This window comes from Halichoerus grypus, chromosome 8, assembly GCF_964656455.1.
Source record: "Halichoerus grypus chromosome 8, mHalGry1.hap1.1, whole genome shotgun sequence".
NCBI classification, from domain to species: domain Eukaryota; kingdom Metazoa; phylum Chordata; class Mammalia; order Carnivora; family Phocidae; genus Halichoerus; species Halichoerus grypus.
In genome coordinates, this window is record NC_135719.1 from 115,938,864 (window position 1) to 115,958,169 (window position 19,306).

The window sequence follows — 19,306 nt, forward strand, 5'->3', positions numbered from 1 at the left end:
TATTCTGCCTTATGGTAAACAACATTCAACTGACTTCTAATCCTGAACTTCTCACATTATATTTAGTTGATCATTAGATATAATAAACATATGTTACAGAAAATGTCACATGGAGCCACAAAGGAAATAGAATAATTTTCCATTCATTTTAATTAAAAGAACAAATATCGGGGCACCTGGGTGGCTCAGTAAGTTAAGTGTCTGACTCTTGGTTTTGGCTCAGGTCATGATCCCGTGGTTGTAAGATCGAGCCCGCATCAGGCTCTACGCTCAGCATTCAGATTCTCTGTTTCCTTCCTTCTCTCTCTCTCAAATAAATAAATAAAAAATTTTAAAAAGAAAAGGAAAGGAAAGGAAAGAACAAATATTGAGTGCTTTCCAAGTGTGAGGCATTAGACTAAGGGCCAGAGAAGATACACAAAGGAATAAGACACTGTCTTGACCTCAAAGAACTTATAATCTAGAAGGACAGATTTAAAAATGTATACAACTTGCTGTAATAAAAAACTATTTTTAAGGCTTTAACAAAGGTACAGACACAGTGTTAGGGGAATAATAATAGGGGAGTAATAATAATGGAAGAGATTAATTCCCAGACAGGGAAGGAATAGCATTGAATAGAAATTCAGGGAGGGGGGATTTGGGAAGGAAAACATCTGAGGTACAGAAAAAGTAAATGGGCAAACACAACGAGACTGGAGAAAGAAGGCAGGTTTTAGAAAGGGTTAGAAGGTTTAGAAGGGTTCCTGGGAGGAAGAGATGAGATTAGACCTCATTGTGGAAAGATGTAAATGCTACACTAAGGAATTTGGACTTTATTCTTAGGCAACAGAGAGCAAAAAAACAACAAAAAGAATGCAAAAGAATGCTGAGATTGGAGGAATACTCTTTAGGAAGATGAACTTACCGGCAATGGTGAAAAAGTAAGTAAAATTGGAGGCTGAGGAGATCAGTTCATAATGGGCAAGGATGAGGTTAATAAGAGCCTGAACAAGAGCAGTGGCAATGTGAAGAAAGGAGATGGCAGGTGTGAGATACTCAGAAAATATCTGTCTAGGGTGAAATAATGGGAAATCAGTTCAAGAAATGTCATATTCAAAGATAGAGTGTGTCAAATGAAAAACAAATCTGAAAGAATTATCCAGTGGGGGGTGGGACCACTGTAGTAAAGAGAACCCTGTGACCATAAGGCTTGCAAGCATCTCAAAAAGTTGGGCAAAAAGGCTTTTTCTCTTATAGAGAGAAGTGAACAAAGGTAGAAAGAACCAGGTGTGGTGACAGGAGATAAAAGGGTGCTGACAGAACAGTAGATGAGAGAATGTTTTACCCCAAGGCCAGTCTCTTTCCAGGGAAGGGCAGTATGCTGACTCAGGCACAGGATGGGCCAAAGTTCAGGGACCTGAGGGAAGGAAAGAAGTTTAATGAAAGTTTAGTTAATATAATTTTGTTCCTGTTGATCAGTAAGGACAACAGTAGTTTAGCTAGTCACTTATGAGACAAAGAATGGGAATTTGGAGGGTCTGTCAGAGGTAAACAAGGCAAGCATCTTACCTAAGGCCTATGTAATTTTTGTTTAATGACAGATAATCCAGCTGCCCCTCATTGTAGTTTTTAACTTTTCTATTTCCTCACATCCCTTATTCTAGATAGATTCCTGTCTTTTGGTCACTGAAAGAAAATTTATTTGAATAATGAAAGATTCTAAAATAACTCAATACCTCACTTGAAGAAAAACTGGTTTAGAGAGTAAAATGAATTTGTCAAGTCAGTTTAATTTAGAGCTGGTATTTAAAATCGGCAGTTATGAAGTACATGATACATCAAGAGACAGCTTGTCTATAAAACACATAGGCAACTGTAACTGAAATTCTAGAAAGTGACAGCCCGAGGAACCCTATGTTAGATTCCCTTATCATGGTTGCACTGTGTCTCATGGCATTTTTATGAAAAAAGAAAAAAGTGAAGAAAGGCATATAATGAAAATAAAGGAAACATGAAAATTATAAATATTTTATTGCCACACTAAAGAATGAATAATGTCCTTAATGGGAGCTGTGCACAGGTATATTACCTGTGTAATAAACTTTTTGTATTGAATTGATTAGATAAGTGCTTTAAATTTGAGAAATACTGCTCCAAGTCTATATTACATCATGTTAATACATTTTTTCCCAGCAATTTTAAACAGATACATAGCTAAAGATGCCGGGTATTACTGCAATAGTCTTATCATCCTAAGTCTATTATTAAAATAGTTTTTTTAAAAATAAATAATAGGGGCGCCTGGGTGGCTCAGTTGGTTAAGCGACTGCCTTCGGCTCAGGTCATGATCCTGGAGTCCCAGGATCGAGTCCCACATCGGGCTCCCGGCTCAGCGGAGAGCCTGCTTCTCCCTCTGACCCTCCCCCCTCTCATGTGCTCTTTCTCTCTCAAATAAATAAAATCTTTAAAAAAATAAAAAAATAAAAAAAAAATAAAATAAAATAAAAATAAATAATAAATTAATTAATTAAAATAGTTTTAGAAGACATTCCTATTGCCATTAACAAAAGAACCTTGGCAAGTGAAAACTTCCTTTTATCTATACCCCTTTTGTTAAATACATCCACAGTCTAGTGAGAATCATGACTTTTAAAGATTTTCCTTTAGTATTTCACATTCATTGAACATTATACATTGAAAACTTTTGGATATTTTTCTTTTAAGATTTTATTTAAATTGTAGTTAGTTAACATATAATGTAATATTGGCTTCAGGGGTAGAATTTAGTGATTCATCACTTGCATAGAGCAACCCAGTGCTCATCACAAGTGTCCTCTTTAATGCCCATCACTCACTTACCCCATTCCCCCACCCACCTCCCCTCCAGCAACCCTCAGTTTGTTCCCTATTGTTAAGAGTCTCTTATGGTTTGCTTTTGGATATTACTAGAATATCTAAACATTAAAAGTGTTGGAGATTGTAAAGGATAAAAATTTTAGTCCTGTCTCTGATCAGTGAAATTTGGTCCTAGTGGATTGAAAACACTTTTTTAAAGGTATGCTTCATCAAAGAACCTAATATTTTGGCGTAGGACTCTATCATGATGCATATTAAAAATCAGTGGACTGAGATATTAACTGAATCCCATACCTATTCAAATATTTATCCATTAAATGCTTGTTATCCTCATCTCATTTTGCTGAAAGCCGAAAGATTAATCCACTTCAGCAGTCTCTTGTCAAGTATTTGTTTTCAGTAATTTAGGGCAGATGACCAAAGAAAGGAATACATGGCTTAAAGAAGGATTAGAGTGGTGGAAATAGTTGTTTCATGTTTCAAAGAATGCTTTTAATCTCTTTTATTTTTTTATAGTTTAAGCTGATTGTTTTGTTTGACATGTTTTTTCAGTGACTGCTCTTGGTAGCACCTCTTTGTTTGGGATATCTGCTTTTATTTTCTTTCACTGACTTTCACTGGCTTTACTTCCTTTGTAACTCCAGCCTTTCCTCGACTTGCAACCAAACCTGTCTTTTGATGTATTCTTTCTGTTTTTCACAAAACTAATGTGGTGTTTTATTTTTTTTAGTAGAAATTCTAGCCAAAAGCTTGAGGGTACTGGTAGAAGAAATATAGTTGCAGTGACTCCATGGTTACATTCATTGTGTATTCAGACCTCCTGGGAAGAGGTTCCTTTGGTAGATGCCTCTGGGTAAATAGATCTTAAAGAGTCTCCTCTGCGTGTGTGCGTGTGTGCGCGCGCGCGCGTGTGTGTGTGTGTGTGTGTGTGTGTCTATGTCTATATATACATATACCATATACAAATATATATATCATAGAAACAGAAATATAGATGAAAAGTAAGACCTTCACACAACAAAAGCACACACATCTAATTAGTGCCATGCTAGTATAGAATATCATGTCTATCTGACTAGCATGTTAAAGGCTTTTCACATAAAACTATCTAGGATGGATTTACTAAAAATGTCATCAGCACAATTTTTCCTGTACATCAGTTTCTTCATTTCAATGTTTATGAGGGCATATATGTCAAAATATGTTGCTTTGCAGTCTTTAAAATTTATATTTATGAATCATATATTCAAATATTTTTATAATTTATGAACTTAATCATAAGAATAGATAAATCTCCTGCGTTTTTCATGATTTCATCTATGTAAAAAGAGTGGATTAAAAAAAGATTAAAAGAGAGGTGCCTAGGTGGCTCAGTAGTTAAGCATCCCACTCTTTTTTTTTGAGTGAGAAAGCATGAGCTGGTGAGGGGCAGAGGGAGAAGCAGGCTCTCTGCTGAGCAGGGAGCCCGACGTGGGGCTTGATCCCAGAACTCTGGGATCATGACCCGAGCCGAAGGCAGACGCTTAACCGACTGAGCCACACAGGCACTACAAGCATCCCACTCTTGATTTCAGCTGAGGTCATGATCTCAGGGTTGAGGGTCGTGAATCAAGCCCCAGAGTCAGACCCCACCCTGGGCGTGGAGCCAGCTTAAGATTCTCTCTCTCCCTCTCCCCCTACCCCTATTCCCCGGCACTCACTCACTCTCTCTAAAAAAAAAAAAAAAAAAATTAAAAAAATACATAAAATAACATTGGATGTCTTGGAGAATTTTTCCTTCATTTTATTTTCATGTCATTTAAAAATGCTCTATAATTATCTTCACAATTTGCAAAAATTAAGTAACACATTAATTTAATATTTTTATAGAACTCTATGGTGATTTTTTTTTTTAAGTAGGTCCCACACCCAATGTGGGGCTTGAACTCATGACACCAAGATCAAGAGTCCCATGCTCCACCGACTGAGCCAGCCAGGCATCACTGGTGATTTTTAGTGTATATGATGATTATGGTAAAGGTTTCCAGTCCAAATGCAATAATTTAACATTTTATATCTAGCTCTGCATTTCAGTTTATTCCTTTTGAAAAAGAATGTCCCACAGCATTCTCAAAATATGATCGAAATGCACTGAATCAGAGTGAACCAACTTTAAAATACTCTCCATTTTTTCCATAATATTTATTTCTACATTATATAAGTGTATTGCAATGGTAACATATAATGTATATTATGTAGTACACAGACATTTTTAAGCATGAAGTAAAAATAGAAATAGACATGTTATAGTTTCTCCTGATATCCCTGTAGGTTGTCTTGTGTAGTCCTGAAGGACACAAGCAGACTTTGGAGACCATTACATTAGAAAACTAAAAAGTCAAATAACTTAGGGTTTCACATTTATTTATGTTCTGTATTCCTTTCCATTATTAAACAAAAATAGATTTGAAAGTAAATAGAAAGAAAAGAACTAAATTGTTGCATGCCTTTGGTGGTAGATTTTACATTCATTTTTTGAAGATTATGTTTACTATTCAGATTTGAAATTTGGTATTTGCTGCTTAAAATTATGTTTCATAGAATTGTTGGGGAGGAAGAAATTTTCCTCTATTCCAGACTCTTCTAGCTGAAATAAGGATTACATTTACATGAGATCAATTAACTGGAGAAAATCAAATTTAGTGTCCTACCTGCAATGAAGCCACATGGACATGAAATTTCAAAGACAGGCAACATGAGGTTTATGTGACATCCTGAGCTAAGGAGAGGGGTAGGGTTGTAGGGATATAAAGGGGGGGAAGACCATTAGCAGAAAGGTGAGAGATGTTTAGTAAACAAAGGTTGCTCTGTTATGCAGATAAGTTTGTGAGGTAAAAAGGAATATCTGTTAATAACTCTCTTCCTAGTACAGGCTCTCCTTTCCAATGTAAATTTAGGCAGTTCAGGAGGAGGTAAAGAGCTGTTCCTGGATCTGCTGGGTTTTGATTGCTTTTAACTCAAGATAATCTTCATGGCAAAGTGGCCCACCTTGGAGCTGCCTGCCCTTGGCCCCTACAGTTCCCTCCTTTGGAACTTTCCACATGAAAAGTTGAGTTGATAGGTTGTTCCCTCTTGTTGAACCAGTCTCTTAGTCCTGACAGTAGGTCAACTCAATTAAACTCATTTCAGGAGGCAGTGATGCAGGTGTGTTCTCAAAGTTTGGCCAATAGTTCAAGGAATCAGGTACTAAATAGGAGGCATTTCTATGGAAACAAAAACAGTGGTTAATGATTGGATCAAATTACAAACCAGTTTCTGAGTTCTTAGGCCAGCCAGTTAAGATTTTTAGATGTCAGGCTAGAAGCATCTTCAGATGGAGTGAGAATAGCCAGTGGTAATCTGACAGATTTTCCTGATTTGCAGTTCAAATGTCTCTGGTAATTTTTTTGAGTGACCCACAGGGTAACAGGCAAAAAGATTGTCTTTAAATATTAGTTATTGTTGGGGCACCTGGGTGGCTCAGTCGTTAAGCATCTGCCTTCGGCTCAGGTCATGATCCCAGGGTCCTGGGATCGAGGCCCACATCGGGCTCCCTGCTCGGCGGGAAGTCTGCTTCTCCGTCTCCCACTCCCCCTGCTTGTGTTCCCTCTCTCGCTGTGTCTCTCTCTGTCAAATAAATAAAATCTTTAAAAAACAAATAAATAAAATAAATAAACATTAGCTGTTTATCTGACATTTATGTCAAGTCACTCATATTTAGTTTGCAGGGCTTTAGGAAAAAGGGCAATTTTAGTTCTCACATGATTCCAAGTCAGAAAGGTGGGAGAAAAATTAAAAATGTTAGTTTGGAGAGTTATAGCCAGGCACTGAAGGAAACTAGAAGAAATCAGTTTCTAGTACCATTTAAAATGACAGTATTAGAATCTAATAATCTACACAGGTATATTTTTTCTCTAAATACTCACCCTCATTCTACCAAAGATAGTCATGTTACCACTAATCTGTTTGCAAAATAAGTCTAGTTTCAAAAATATTGGGCATGATTATTTACATGAATACAGCAAGAATAACAGTTGACCATATAGGCTCTTTAAAACCTGCTTTCCTGGAACTTTTCATAAGAAATCTCCAGACTGAACTTTTAACAGCCTCTCAAGGCCAGAAACCAAGCCAAATACTTGCCATCAGACTTCACTTGCAATACCTATAGATCTGGATTAATTTCTCTCCTCTTGAGGTCTCCAAAATACCCTGCACCTGCCAGGAAGTGATCTTTACTCACCTGCTTGGTTTCCTGGAAACTCTGTAAGCAGGGTAACAAACTGATATTTCCAAGGGGCTTTATTGGTTCTATAAAGTCAACCATAGTTCCTTAAAACAATTTTGGTCATATCTAAGTCTATGCATGTCTCTCAAATATAACATTCCAATCAAAGCCTTGGTATTACGACCAATGTTTCCAATTGTGTCCTGTTACAAAGAAAACAGATTCTTATTGAACTTATGCAAATAAATATATTACCATGAGAATTTAAGAATACTGAAAGTTTCTGAATTCTAGGGAGAACAGGTAGGGAGAAAAAGATAAATGTTTCAATTTGTTCACAAAGGTATATTTTATCAAATTGCTGCTTTAAGTCAGTTAGCTTAAGATAAAACATTTCCTCAACTCTGGAAAAACAAAACATTATAAAAAGTCAGCTTAAGTTGTGGTCTTACACACACTGCTGTCGTTCCTCTGGATTTAGTGAAATGCCGTATGCAGGTGGACCCCCAGAAGTACAAGGGCATATTTAATGGATTCTCAGTTACACTTAAAGAGGATGGTGTTCGTGGTTTGGCTAAAGGATGGGCTCCGACTTTCATTGGCTACTCTATGCAGGGGCTCTGCAAGTTTGGCTTTTATGAAGTCTTCAAAGTCTTGTATAGCAACATGCTTGGGGAGGAGAATGCCTATCTCTGGTGCACATCGCTATATTTGGCTGCTTCTGCCAGTGCTGAATTCTTTGCTGACATTGCCCTGGCTCCTATGGAAGCTGCTAGGGTTCAAATTCAAACCCAACCAGGTTATGCCAACACTTTGAGGGATGCAGCTCCCAAAATGTATAAGGAAGAAGGCTTAAAAGCATTCTACAAGGGAGTTGCCCCTCTCTGGATGAGACAGATACCATACACCATGATGAAATTTGCCTGCTTTGAACGTACTGTTGAAGCATTGTACAAGTTTGTGGTTCCTAAGCCCCGAAGTGAATGTTCAAAGGCAGAGCAACTGGTTGTAACATTCGTGGCAGGTTACATAGCTGGAGTCTTCTGTGCAATTGTTTCTCACCCTACTGATTCCGTGGTATCTGTGTTGAATAAGGAGAAAGGTAGCAGTGCTTCTCAGGTTCTTCAGAGACTTGGATTTAAAGGTGTATGGAAGGGACTCTTTGCCCGTATCATCATGATTGGCACTTTGACTGCACTACAGTGGTTCATCTATGACTCTGTGAAGGTCTACTTCAGGCTCCCTCACCCTCCTCCACCTGAAATGCTAGAGTCTCTGAAGAAGCAGCTTGGGTTAACTCAGTAGAATGATCAAAGCAAATGTGGACTGAATCTGCTTGTTGATCAGTGTTGAGAAAAGTGCAAGAGGAACTTTTATATATTTGACAGTGTAGGAAATTGTCTATTCCTGGTATAATTACTGTAGTCTCTTGCCTAGGGAGAGGGTTTCAAACCCACTGTTGAAATAAGCCCAACTATTCATGAAAAAAAAAAAAAAGTCATACAAATTATAATTATCCTCCTCAGTCCATTCAGTCCCGTGTTGTTAATTCTTGTTCTACATGAATCCACTTTTTTTTAACTACTTCCAAAAACTCTTACCTAGTTCAGTATTATGATCTTAAGGTTATCAGAAGCCTGTACTCAGAGTTCTTTCCATGAGTCTCACTAAAAATGAAACAAAGTTGCAGGAAGCTTTTGTAAAAGCAAACTGTTAAAGGATTTCTTTTCCTTCAGTGCCCACAGTTCTTGGTCACATGGCTTCAAAGAATGAAGAGACAGACCAGACGAAGAGTGGTGGGTGGCAAAGCAAATTTGACTGAGTGGTAGTAAACTTTATTGAGCAATAGTACAAAACTCAGGAAGAGGGAGGGGACCGGAGAGGGTTGCCGCCGGAGTTCCTAAGTCTAGAGGTTTTTATGGGCTTGTTGGCAGGTTGTTTTAATCTGATTAACCCTCATGTCCCTGTCACCCAATCAGGTTTTTGCCACCTACCTATCACATGGGAAAGGGTGGAGGGCTCCTTCCAGGGTGGTGTAAAATCCTTTTAAGGGTGGTTTCCTCTTAGGGCAAGGGCCCCTTGTCCCTGCCTGCTTTTCTTTCAACTATCTTTCATTATAACTGTCTGTAAATGATAAAAAACTTAAAAATGGCCACGAGTAAAGATCTTACTGGAGTTCATTATAATGCAATTAATAAGGAAATTTGGTTATTTCTGTGACACACAACACTTCAAGATAATAACATGCTAGGACATCAGATTTCTAGGACTTTTCATACAATCTCTAGAACACTTATTTTAGTAACATATCTACACAAATATAATTTAAGAGGATTTAGTATCACTTATTTGGCCATGCTTCCTATGTAATTTAATGTACCAAATAAGTATAATTAGTTTAATTTCTCACCAAATCTTTGAAATGTTCAAGGAACCCTCTGGAAAATTTCAATTAGATTATAGTCAAAAGACTTCATTTTAGAATTTGGCTTTGGGAAGTATGTCAAAAAATACCAAAAGGTTTGAACATTTGATTAAATAGAACCACAAATCATTATGAAACAGTAATTATCCATTTAACCAAAATGGCAATAAAAGATTTCAAAGGCAAATACAGATAGCTATGAGCAAAATTTAGCTCTCTTAATATTAAGACTCAGTTTTCTTGAGTAATCAAAGACCTGATAAACATAAGAAATTATTCTGACAGGGGCGCCTGGGTGGCTCAGTCGTTGAGCGTCTGCCTTCGGCTCAGGTCATGATCCCGGGGTCCTGGGATCAAGCCCCGCATCGGGCTCCCTGCTCCGCGTGGAGGCCTGCTTCTCCCTCTCCCACTCCCCCTGCTTGTGTCCCCTCTCTTGCTGTGTCTCTCTCTGTCAAATAAATAAATAAAATCTTAAAAACATTAAAAAAAAAAGAAATTCTGGCAAAACAGAGTCCTTGTTTTCTGGGCAGATAACTTTAAAGGTAAAGAAAAACTTTTGTTTATAATTCCTTATTAAGAGCAAATCAATAGTTAAAGAAAACTTGGTCCTTTTAGCAAAGAGAAAACAAAATTTTAATTTTTCACCAGTGTACTTTTGATATTAAAACTGGGATGCCTAAGTGGCTCAGTTAGTTAAGCATCTGCCTTCAGCTCAGGTCACGATCCCAGGGTCCTGGGATGGAGTCCCACATCGGGCTCAGCTCCTTGCTCAGCGGGGAGCCTGCTTCTCCCTCTCCCTCTGCCTCTCCCCCTGCTTGTGCTCGCTCGCTCTCTCTCTCTCTCCGACAAATAAATAAATAAAAATCTTTAAAAAAAAAACTCATTTACTTAAATTTATCCTAATCTTAGCCAGTACTGACCACACATTCTTTCCGATTTCTTTTCCATAAACCTACAACTCTCTTTTTTACATTCAGATTTTGTCCGAAGTTTTCCCTCTTTGAATAACCAGGCTCACTTTAGGACGAATTTTCTTTTTTCTCAACAAAAATGTATTTCTATTTCTTAAACCTTTTCTTACCAAACACACATATCTTACTTTCCTTGCATGCAGAGTTGTTTCCTTTATTATTTCCAGTAGTCTTAATTACATTTATTAGAATTCTGAACTCCTGGAAATCTTAATTTCTAGTGAAAACTAAGTAGTAAGCAATTGTGAACTGTTACAGGAGAGTTCTTTAGATTGGCAAATTTGTAAATACATTTTATAATTTCTAGAAATGTACTTTTCATAGTACCATCTTTCAATAAAGCACAAAACATGTTTACTAACACATCCAAATTTGTCTTTAGTTTCCCAGTAATAAGACAAAAGTAGATAAAATAACAAAACATTAAGTACTAATACATCTTATTTGGAAATGATCTAGACGTTCAATGAATTTAACTTAACTCATCATTTAACTTAGCAAGATGTTAAAGTTTCAAGTTACCAGGGCACCTGGGTGGTCCAGTCAGTTAAGTGTCCAACTCTTGATTTTGGCTCGGGTCATGATCTCAGGGTCATGGGATTGAGCCTGACATCGGGCTCCAAGCTCAATGCAGAGTCTGCTTGAGGTTCTCTTTCCTCTCCCTCTGCCCCTCCTGTTCATGTTTTCTCTCTCTCTCAAATAAATAAATAGATCTTTAAATAAAAAAGTTTCAAGTTACCAAAGATTTTAGAAGCTATTTAAAAGGCTGCCTACAAACTTTTTACCTTATTTTCGTCTATTTAACTACTTGTTCTTAACAATTATGGTTAGTCCACCCACAACACATTATGAGGCATTAGACGGAGTCAACCATAATCCTTAGGTTTTGTTTTGTTTTGTTTGGACAAACTTTGCAACAGAAATAATGTCACCAGCTGGACCCCAAGACCTGACCTTTACTGCCCACCTACTTGTGCTCAGCAACCTCTGTTCCACATATTTCCTTAAGCTCTCCTTTCCAGTGTGTCTCTTTTTTTTTTTTTTTTTTTTTTTAAAGATTTTATTTATTTATTTGAGAGAGAGAGAATGAGAGACAGAGCACATGAGAGGGAGGAGGGTCAGAGGGAGAAGCAGACTCCCTGCCGAGCAGGGAGCCCGATGCGGGACTCGATCCCGGGACTCCAGGATCATGACCTGAGCCGAAGGCAGTCGCTTAACCAACTGAGCCACCCAGGCGCCCTCCAGTGTGTCTCTTAACTCAGACAAAAGATCTGAGAGGCATAGCATCCCATGATGGAAACCAGAACTACCCCTCAAACAAAAAAAAACTGCCTAGACAAAGATCCCCAGCTGGCCCAGACTACCCAGACCTGTTTGAACTTAGTCCCTAACTCGCGCCTACACAGATGGACCATGGAGTGACCTCTAGAATGACCGACAACTATTTATTTATGTGAGAGAGGGAGAATGAGAGAGAGAGAGAGCATGAGAGGGGAGAGGGTCAGAGGGAGAAGCAGACTCCCTGCTGAGCAGGGAGCCTGATGTGGGACTCGATCCTGGGACTCCAGGATCATGACCTGAGCTGAAGGCAGTCACTTAACCAACTGAGCCACCCAGGCGCCCCTATAGGCATGTTTTCTTAAGGTGCATGCGTGACCTTATGCCCCCCTCTACAGATGATAAGTCTCCCCTATCTAAATATTCACCCTAACCCCAAGTAAAAGGAACTTATCCACCCTTGCATAGGGAGTCACAGCTTTGGAAGTCATTCCCCATGATCTTATTTGCTGCAAATAAAATTTCCTTTGTGGCACAACTGCACCTGGTATAGTTTTCATCTGATTCACCGAGGAGCAAACTCATGTTAGTTCAGTTATTAAAAATGAACTTAGGGGCGCCTGGGTGGCTCAGTTGATTAAGCATCTGCCTTCAGCTCAGGGCATGATCTCTCAGGGTCCTGGGATCGAGCCCCGCTTCAGGTTCCCTGCTCAGCGGGAAGCCTGCTTCTCCCTCTCCCACTCTCCCTGCTTGTGTTCCCTCTCTCGCTGTCTCTCTCTCTCTGTCAAATAAACAAATAAAATCTTTACAAAAACAAAAAAACATTAATTTTAGCAATACCGGAGGTAGAGAAAATATCTCATGTTTACAATATATATAGACACACAAATAGACACATGCAAACAAAAGTCTTATAGCTTTTGTTTTTTACTAATATTTGTAGAGAGGACATTATAGGCCCAATTTCCAAATATCTCCCTCCTTTTTTTTTTTTCCCCAGATGAAAAGCTTTTCCTAAAGTTTGTATTTCAAAGAGTGGCTCTTAGGTCCTAGAGAAGATGAGGGTAGAAAATATACATTATAAAAGCATAGAGAATGTATACAAGTTTTCTCCAAGGTGGACTTTTTAGGACATACTGGCCTCTTATCAGAGGTGCTAGAGCTTTGGCAGAAAAAACCCTTTTAGCAGTTTGTATTTTATAAAGGCCTTTCCTAGCCTCCTCTTTTTTTTCCTTCAGGCTCAGGGGGTTGTGGGCTTTATTTATATTTCAAGGACATGATAAGATCTGTAATTTCAAGGGACAAAGAAAGAATGCAAAAATATTTTTCTCTCCTAGAGTTTCAGGGTAATTGCTATTTAAAATTTACCTTCCTTTTCTTAAGTACAGGAGAATTTTGTTCCAATATCCTGGTCTTTTATAATATCTACAAACATTTTGAGAGGAATAGGTGAGGTTTGGGGATCGGTAAACATACATAGGCTTTGACTTGTTTCTAGAGTTGTATTTCTGGTTTTGTAGAGACTTGTAAGACAAAGACAGATGTTCCTAATTCTCCAAAGAACTGGATGACAGCCTGAATATCAGGGGACTGGCCTGCCTTTTAAGCTAAGTTTGCTTCTTTATATGAGGGAGATTTTTTTTTTTTTAAGATTTATTTATTATTTTGAGGGAGAGAGAGAGAAAGAGATCACAAGTGGGAGGGGCAGAAGAAGGAGAAAGAATCCCAAGCAGACTCCCCGCTGAACGTGGAGCCTAACACTGGGCTCACCTCATGACCCGGAGATCAGGACCTGAGCAGAGCTGAAACCAAGAGTCAGCTGCCTCACCAGCTGTGCCACCCAGACGCCTCTATCAGGGAGATTTTGAACTAAGATGGGAATCAAAAGATTTATACCTTTGTAAAGTCTGTGTTGGGGAGCAAGACTTCCTGTTGCCTCAAAATTTATTCTAGCTGGGCTAAAAATCAGATTAACAGAAGAAAATAATTTTTTTAAAGATTTTATTTATTTATTTATTTATTTATTTATTTATTTGTGAGAGAGAATGAGAGAGAGAGCATGGGAGAGGGGAGGGTCAGAGGGAGAAGCAGACTCCCTGCTGAGCAGGAAGCCTGATGCGGGACTCAATCCTGGGACTCCAGGATCATGACCTGAGCCCAAGGCAGTTGCTTAACCAACAGAGCCACCCAGGCGCCCTGGAAGAAAATAAAATTTAATAGGCATAGGTACGGGGAATCCACATAGACATGGAAATTCCAAAGACAGGCAAAATGAGGTATGTATGTCATTCTGAAGTAAGGAGAAAAGGGGTAAGGATCTGGGATTTCAGAGGAAAGGAATGCACTTCACAGGGCGATAAGAAGAGCAGATGTTTGGTAATTAGAAGTTTGCCCTGCATACAGATGGTCACTTGGATAAAATTTATCTCTGTTAATAATCCTTATTCTGTGAAACAGTCCCCCAATTTTGATTCTTCTGTGTGTGTTTTTATTATTTATTTATTTATTTATTTATTTATTTATTTATTTATTTGAGAGAGAGAGACAGAGAAAGAGAGCATGAGCAGGGGGAGGGGCAGAGGGAGAAGCAGGCTCCCTGATGAGCCAGGACCCTGAGATCATGACCTGAGCTGAAGACAGACGCTTAACCGACTGAGCCACCCAGGTGCCCCAATTTTTCTGTGTGGTTAAGGAGAGATATATGATCCCACAGGGTCTCAAGTGCCTTTAGCTCAAAATAAATAAATCCACATGCCAAAGTGACACATACTGAGGGGTCCTGTCCCAAACCCCTTCATCTGTATAAAACATTTTAACAAAAGCCTTCTTTCTGGTTACACAATTCAACCTTGGCTTCTATTAGCCCCTGAACATTGGCCTTCCACTGATAATTTGTAAGAGGGCCTGAGAGAAATTTTGGTCGTCTGTTTCCTCTGTGAAGGGGAGATTGTGAATAGTCAAATAATCTTTCTAATTTCTCTTTATATTTGGTAGGATCTTCTGAAAGTAGAGGTAAAGGGGCTTTATTGCTTAAAAAATTTGCTGCTGTCCAGGGGACGCAAATTCTTTTATGGTGGAGGGTCTGTGATGCACCTGCATAGAAATGCCTGAGGCTGGCACAGCTGGATTACAAAGCCCTGGGAGGTAGGAGCAAACAAGACTCACTGCCAGTCCTGGGGGCTTTAAATTCATTTCCTGGCTTTCAGCGTTTACATGAGCAACCCGTATACTTTGAACCTAGAGATTGGCCAGAGTGCTCACTGTAAATCCTGTAGGAAAGGGGGGCAGTTAAAAAAGGCAGATGAAACTGGATTTTTTTTTTTTAAGATTTTATTTATTTATTTGACAGAGAGAGACACAGTGAGAGAGGGAACAGAAGCAGGGGGAGTGGGGGAGTGGGGGAGGGAGAAGCAGGCTTCCTGCCGAGCAAGGAGCCCGATGCGGGACTCAATCCCAGGACCCTGGGATCACGACCTGAGCCGAAGGCAGACGCTTAACGACTGAGCCACCCAGGCGCCCGAAACTGGATTTTAAGAAGGGGAATTTACGTTGGATATGAACATTTATTTTTGTCTTAAGTCTAATTTCTGTTCTTTTATCTTTTCAAGGGAGTCCCCAAGGCAGGTCATTATACTGAGAAAATTGAGAGCTATCTATACAGAATATATGTGTTTCTAAAATATGACCAGTTTAAAGGATCCATCATCTGGCCATTGACAAGTAGGATCTCTTAATAGCAATTCAAACCAAATAGCCTTTTAATGGCTTAACCACAGATGCAAGAGGCATCCAGACAGGGGGCACAGAAGATGTAGACCTCATGAGTCAAAAGTTTACTACCAAAATTAGTCTAAGGAAGCAAAAGCCTTTGTTGCTCAAGTGGGAAGGATGGGGAGGTGAAAACGGTGTCTCCTGTCTCCCACGGAAACGTGAGTTGCCTCCAGTCGGTCACAGATCTGCTCATCTGTGACACTGGGCAGGGGCTACTGCAACCAAACTAACGGGAGTTTGCTCCTGGGTGAATTACAGGTGGAGACTGCACCAGATGGAGTTGTCACACAAAAGAGACTTTATTTACAGCAAATGACTTCCAAAGCTGTGACTCCCTGAGCAGGAGCAAATGGGTTCTTTTTATTTAGGGTTTAGGATGAATATACAGAGAGGGCAGCTTCATCATGGCATTTAAAGAGGACATAAAGTTGTGCAGGCTTATACCTGCATCCAGGGTTATGTTTATGAAGCTTATGTTCCTCCTACGGCAGAGGCTTTAACATTACAAGGAATCAGAGGGAACTGTCTCAGGCAAGGAATGCAGGGTCTTGCTTACCTTTGATATAGCACTGGGAGTTTTCAAACTGATTTATTGTCTCTGATATGGTTAGGCTATTTCCTGGCCAGGTAGAGACTGTTCTTTTTTTTTTTTTTTTTGAGAGAACGAATGGGAGGAGCAGAGAGAGAGAGGGAGACAGAATCTCAAGCTGACTCCTTGGTGAGCTCTATCTCAGGACCCTGAGATCAAGACCTGAGCTCAAGTCAGACACCTGCAGCCTACTGAGCCCCCCAGACACCCGGAGACCGTTTTTTGCTTCCCTTTGTTCCTTTAAAATCCTTATCTACTGAGATGTTTGTACTTCTTTGTAATTCTGACACCGTCTGGGCAGTTCTACAAGCAGTATGCTGAAGCAAGTAGAGCTCATTGGGCATATATGGATCACTGAAAATAGCTGGAGGCCTAAAATGACTGCTCTTATGTCACCATAGTTACGTTTCATCTTTCTTTTTCTAGGGATCCCTAACTCCGCTTACACTACTGGGATGGGACTTTCCAGCGCTAAGAAGCAACAAAGGTTGAGACAATGGAGGAACTTCCGAGCTGGGACCTCTCATGACAAATGCAGTGGGAGCTGGCACGTCCAGATTCTTGGAACCCTAGTCTATTTGACTGGCCTGCAAAAGTGCACCCTGGTAAGTGTACCCTTTGGATGGTGGAGACCAAAGAGAATACTATCACTGGTCACAAAGCCAGGCTCTTAGGACTGGTAGAACAAGATGAAAGGAAAAATCTCATCCACTTTTTCTTAGAGGCACATTAACAGCTTTAACTAAGCCTTGGAGCTCTTGGAGCCAAACTAATACGTAGGAGGGATGTACTGTGGGGTTTGGTGTTGCGGGATGTTTTATAATGTTGCATGGAAATTTTCTTGAGGTTGGCAGGTGACCTGGTGTCAATCTAATCCATTCCATGACTAACTTATCCTAACACAGGAGTCCTCGAGTTAGGGGGTAAGTATTCCAATAGCCTTTTTTTTCTTTTTTCCTCTCTGTCTAACAGCTTTTAAGTGCTTGACCCATGCCTACTAGTTTTGTGGCTTGGACTTCTGGACTTCAAAGATGTCCCTTAGCAACAGCCTTAACCTCATGTGCACATTAAGCTACAGCAAGGTTTATATGACAAATGACATAAAAGACAAAGAAAAACAAAGACCATCTCAAGAGGAAATGGATCCGTATTCCACTAAATTTACCAAGAGTTATTAAGCCTGAGGAACTAGTTCCACAAGTATTTTCTCCTAATCTAAATTTAGATAAAAAAGATACACTCATTACTCTTGCTCCATCAGACAGACTCCACAGATAGGGATCTCAGGAGACCGACAGGGTAAAAAAATCTTACCTTCAGCCGGCTGTATGTCAGATTTCCCAAGGATCTCTTAGCTGCTGCTGTGTCCAGCAAGTCAAAGTATCCTGCTAAATAGGCCAGCTATTGAGGAGGAAGAAATTTTCTTCTATCCAGGGTTTTTCCAGCTGGACTAAGAATTAAATTTACATGAGACCAACAGATCAACAGGAGAAAATAAAATTTAGTTTCATCCCTGTGGGGAAGCCACACAGACATGAAATTCCAAAGATAGTCAGGTAACGGGAAGCTCATTGATTGACATCCTGAGCTGAGGAGAGGGATAGGGGTCTAGGGATACAAAGGGGAGAAAGACCATTAGCATGAAGGTGAGAAGAGATTTTGGTAAACAAAGGTTGCGCTGTTATACAAATATGTTTCTTAGGTAAAGCAGAATCTCTGTTAGTAACTCTCTTCCTGGCGCAGGCTCTCCTTTCCAATGCAAATTTAGGCAGTTGAAGGGAGATAAAGAGCTTTTCCTGAATCTTCGGGGCTTTGACTGCTTTTAAGTCAGAATAATCTTTATGTCAAAGTGTCCCACCTTGGGTCCTTGGCCCATTCAGAATTTTATAGGAAACGCTGGGAGTATAAATGGCACAATCAGGCATTGCCCAAACTGGAAGATGTGGGCTGAGCAAAGAGAGCCTGCGCCTAAGACTCACTTTAATGCATAATCTTGAGAGCTGTCACTGTGCAAAAACCAGCACTACTAGCTTAAAGTAGAAGAGGTTTTGGCTGCTTCTTTAAGCCTTCGAGGCCACTCTTCATCAGGGTTGAGTAAATAGCTCAAGGAATTTGAGCAGGAGGTCAAAAGATATTTCCAATATAAATAGTCTCCATATTTTTGCAAGAATACCCATAAGAGGATGGGAAATTTAATATTGAGCCATCTATGGGGGAAAAATATCTTGTCTCTGAAGAAGAGGAACTTTGTTCACTGATGCAAGAAAATATTAAGGAGTAAGGCTTATCAACTGTTAAATGTATATTATAATAAACCAATCAATATTAGGTCAATATCCTACAAAGAAAGGATCAGGGAAGTAATGAACTGAAAGAAAAACATATCATTTTTGTTTGTTTTTGGTTTGCAAGCTTTTAGTCCAGATTTGTAGTGTAAACAAATGGAGTAGATTATCTTCAATTCTAAGTTAAATGAATAATCAGCCACACCTTTACTTTTAGAGTTTTATTTTTATTTTTTCTTAAAAGATTTTATTTTTAAGTAACCTCTATACCCAATGTGGGGCTCAAAGAGTCACATGCTCTGCTGACTGAGCCAGGTAGGTGCCCCCACTTTTAGAGTTTTAATCAAAATTATTTAAGAGAAGCAAAATTAGCTGATGTAACTTTCATCTGTCTGCCGATTGGATGTACAAATAAGAACATGAACTAAGTGACCTGACACCCACGTTTGTTCATCATTCTTTTATGTCAGCCAGCTGGTTATATTAGCATAAATAGTTCCTTTTTAAAGATTTTTTGGGGGAAGCTATCAACAACATTTTGTGGACAATTCAGGAAACTAGAATGGACTACATTGTTAAATTTCTTGGGCATAAATATGGTATTGTGGTTATGCAGGGGAATACATGCTAAACTATTTAGCAGTGAAATGTCACGATGCCTCCAAGTTACTTTTGAATGGTTCAGAGAGAGAAAAAAGCAAACTGGTACAATGCTACCAAGTGGTGAATACAGGCAAAGATTATATATAGATTTATCAAATGCTATCATATCCCTTTTTCCACAGATTTAAAATAAAATGTTGAAGGAAAATGATGTAAACAAAAAGTTTTTGAAGCTTACAAAAGGGTTTTTCCCCTTTAAGTCTTCTGTAAAGAAGCAATACGCATAGCTTTAGAGGCTGT

At 39.2% G+C, this 19,306-nt stretch overlaps 1 protein-coding gene and 1 long non-coding RNA gene across 6 annotated transcripts in view; both read left to right on the forward strand.

Moving 5' to 3' along the window:
- The window catches only part of LOC118520018 (uncharacterized), a 69,709-nt gene that overhangs the window by 17,928 nt on the left and 32,475 nt on the right, over positions 1-19,306 (forward strand). For 2 of the 5 annotated variants that reach the window (XR_013440730.1, XR_013440726.1), the window contains exons 4-5: positions 16,545-16,723; positions 17,091-17,324. This is a non-coding gene — a long non-coding RNA (uncharacterized LOC118520018). Of the gene's footprint in view, positions 1-825; positions 924-16,544; positions 16,724-17,090; positions 17,325-19,306 lie in introns of those variants that run through there. The other 3 variants (XR_013440729.1, XR_013440727.1, XR_013440728.1) reach the window with 2 other exon arrangements.
- LOC118520016 (solute carrier family 25 member 3-like) lies at positions 7,523-8,536 on the forward strand. The gene has a single exon (XM_036067744.2). It carries the CDS (start codon positions 7,577-7,579, stop codon positions 8,387-8,389), a length of 813 nt encoding a protein of 270 aa, XP_035923637.2. The 5' UTR covers positions 7,523-7,576; the 3' UTR covers positions 8,390-8,536.

What these genes read in the sequence shown, in the direction of transcription:
- LOC118520016 (XM_036067744.2), top strand. Translation starts at nt 7,577, where the DNA reads ATGCAGGTGGACCCCCAGAAGTACAAGGGCATATTTAATGGATTCTCA.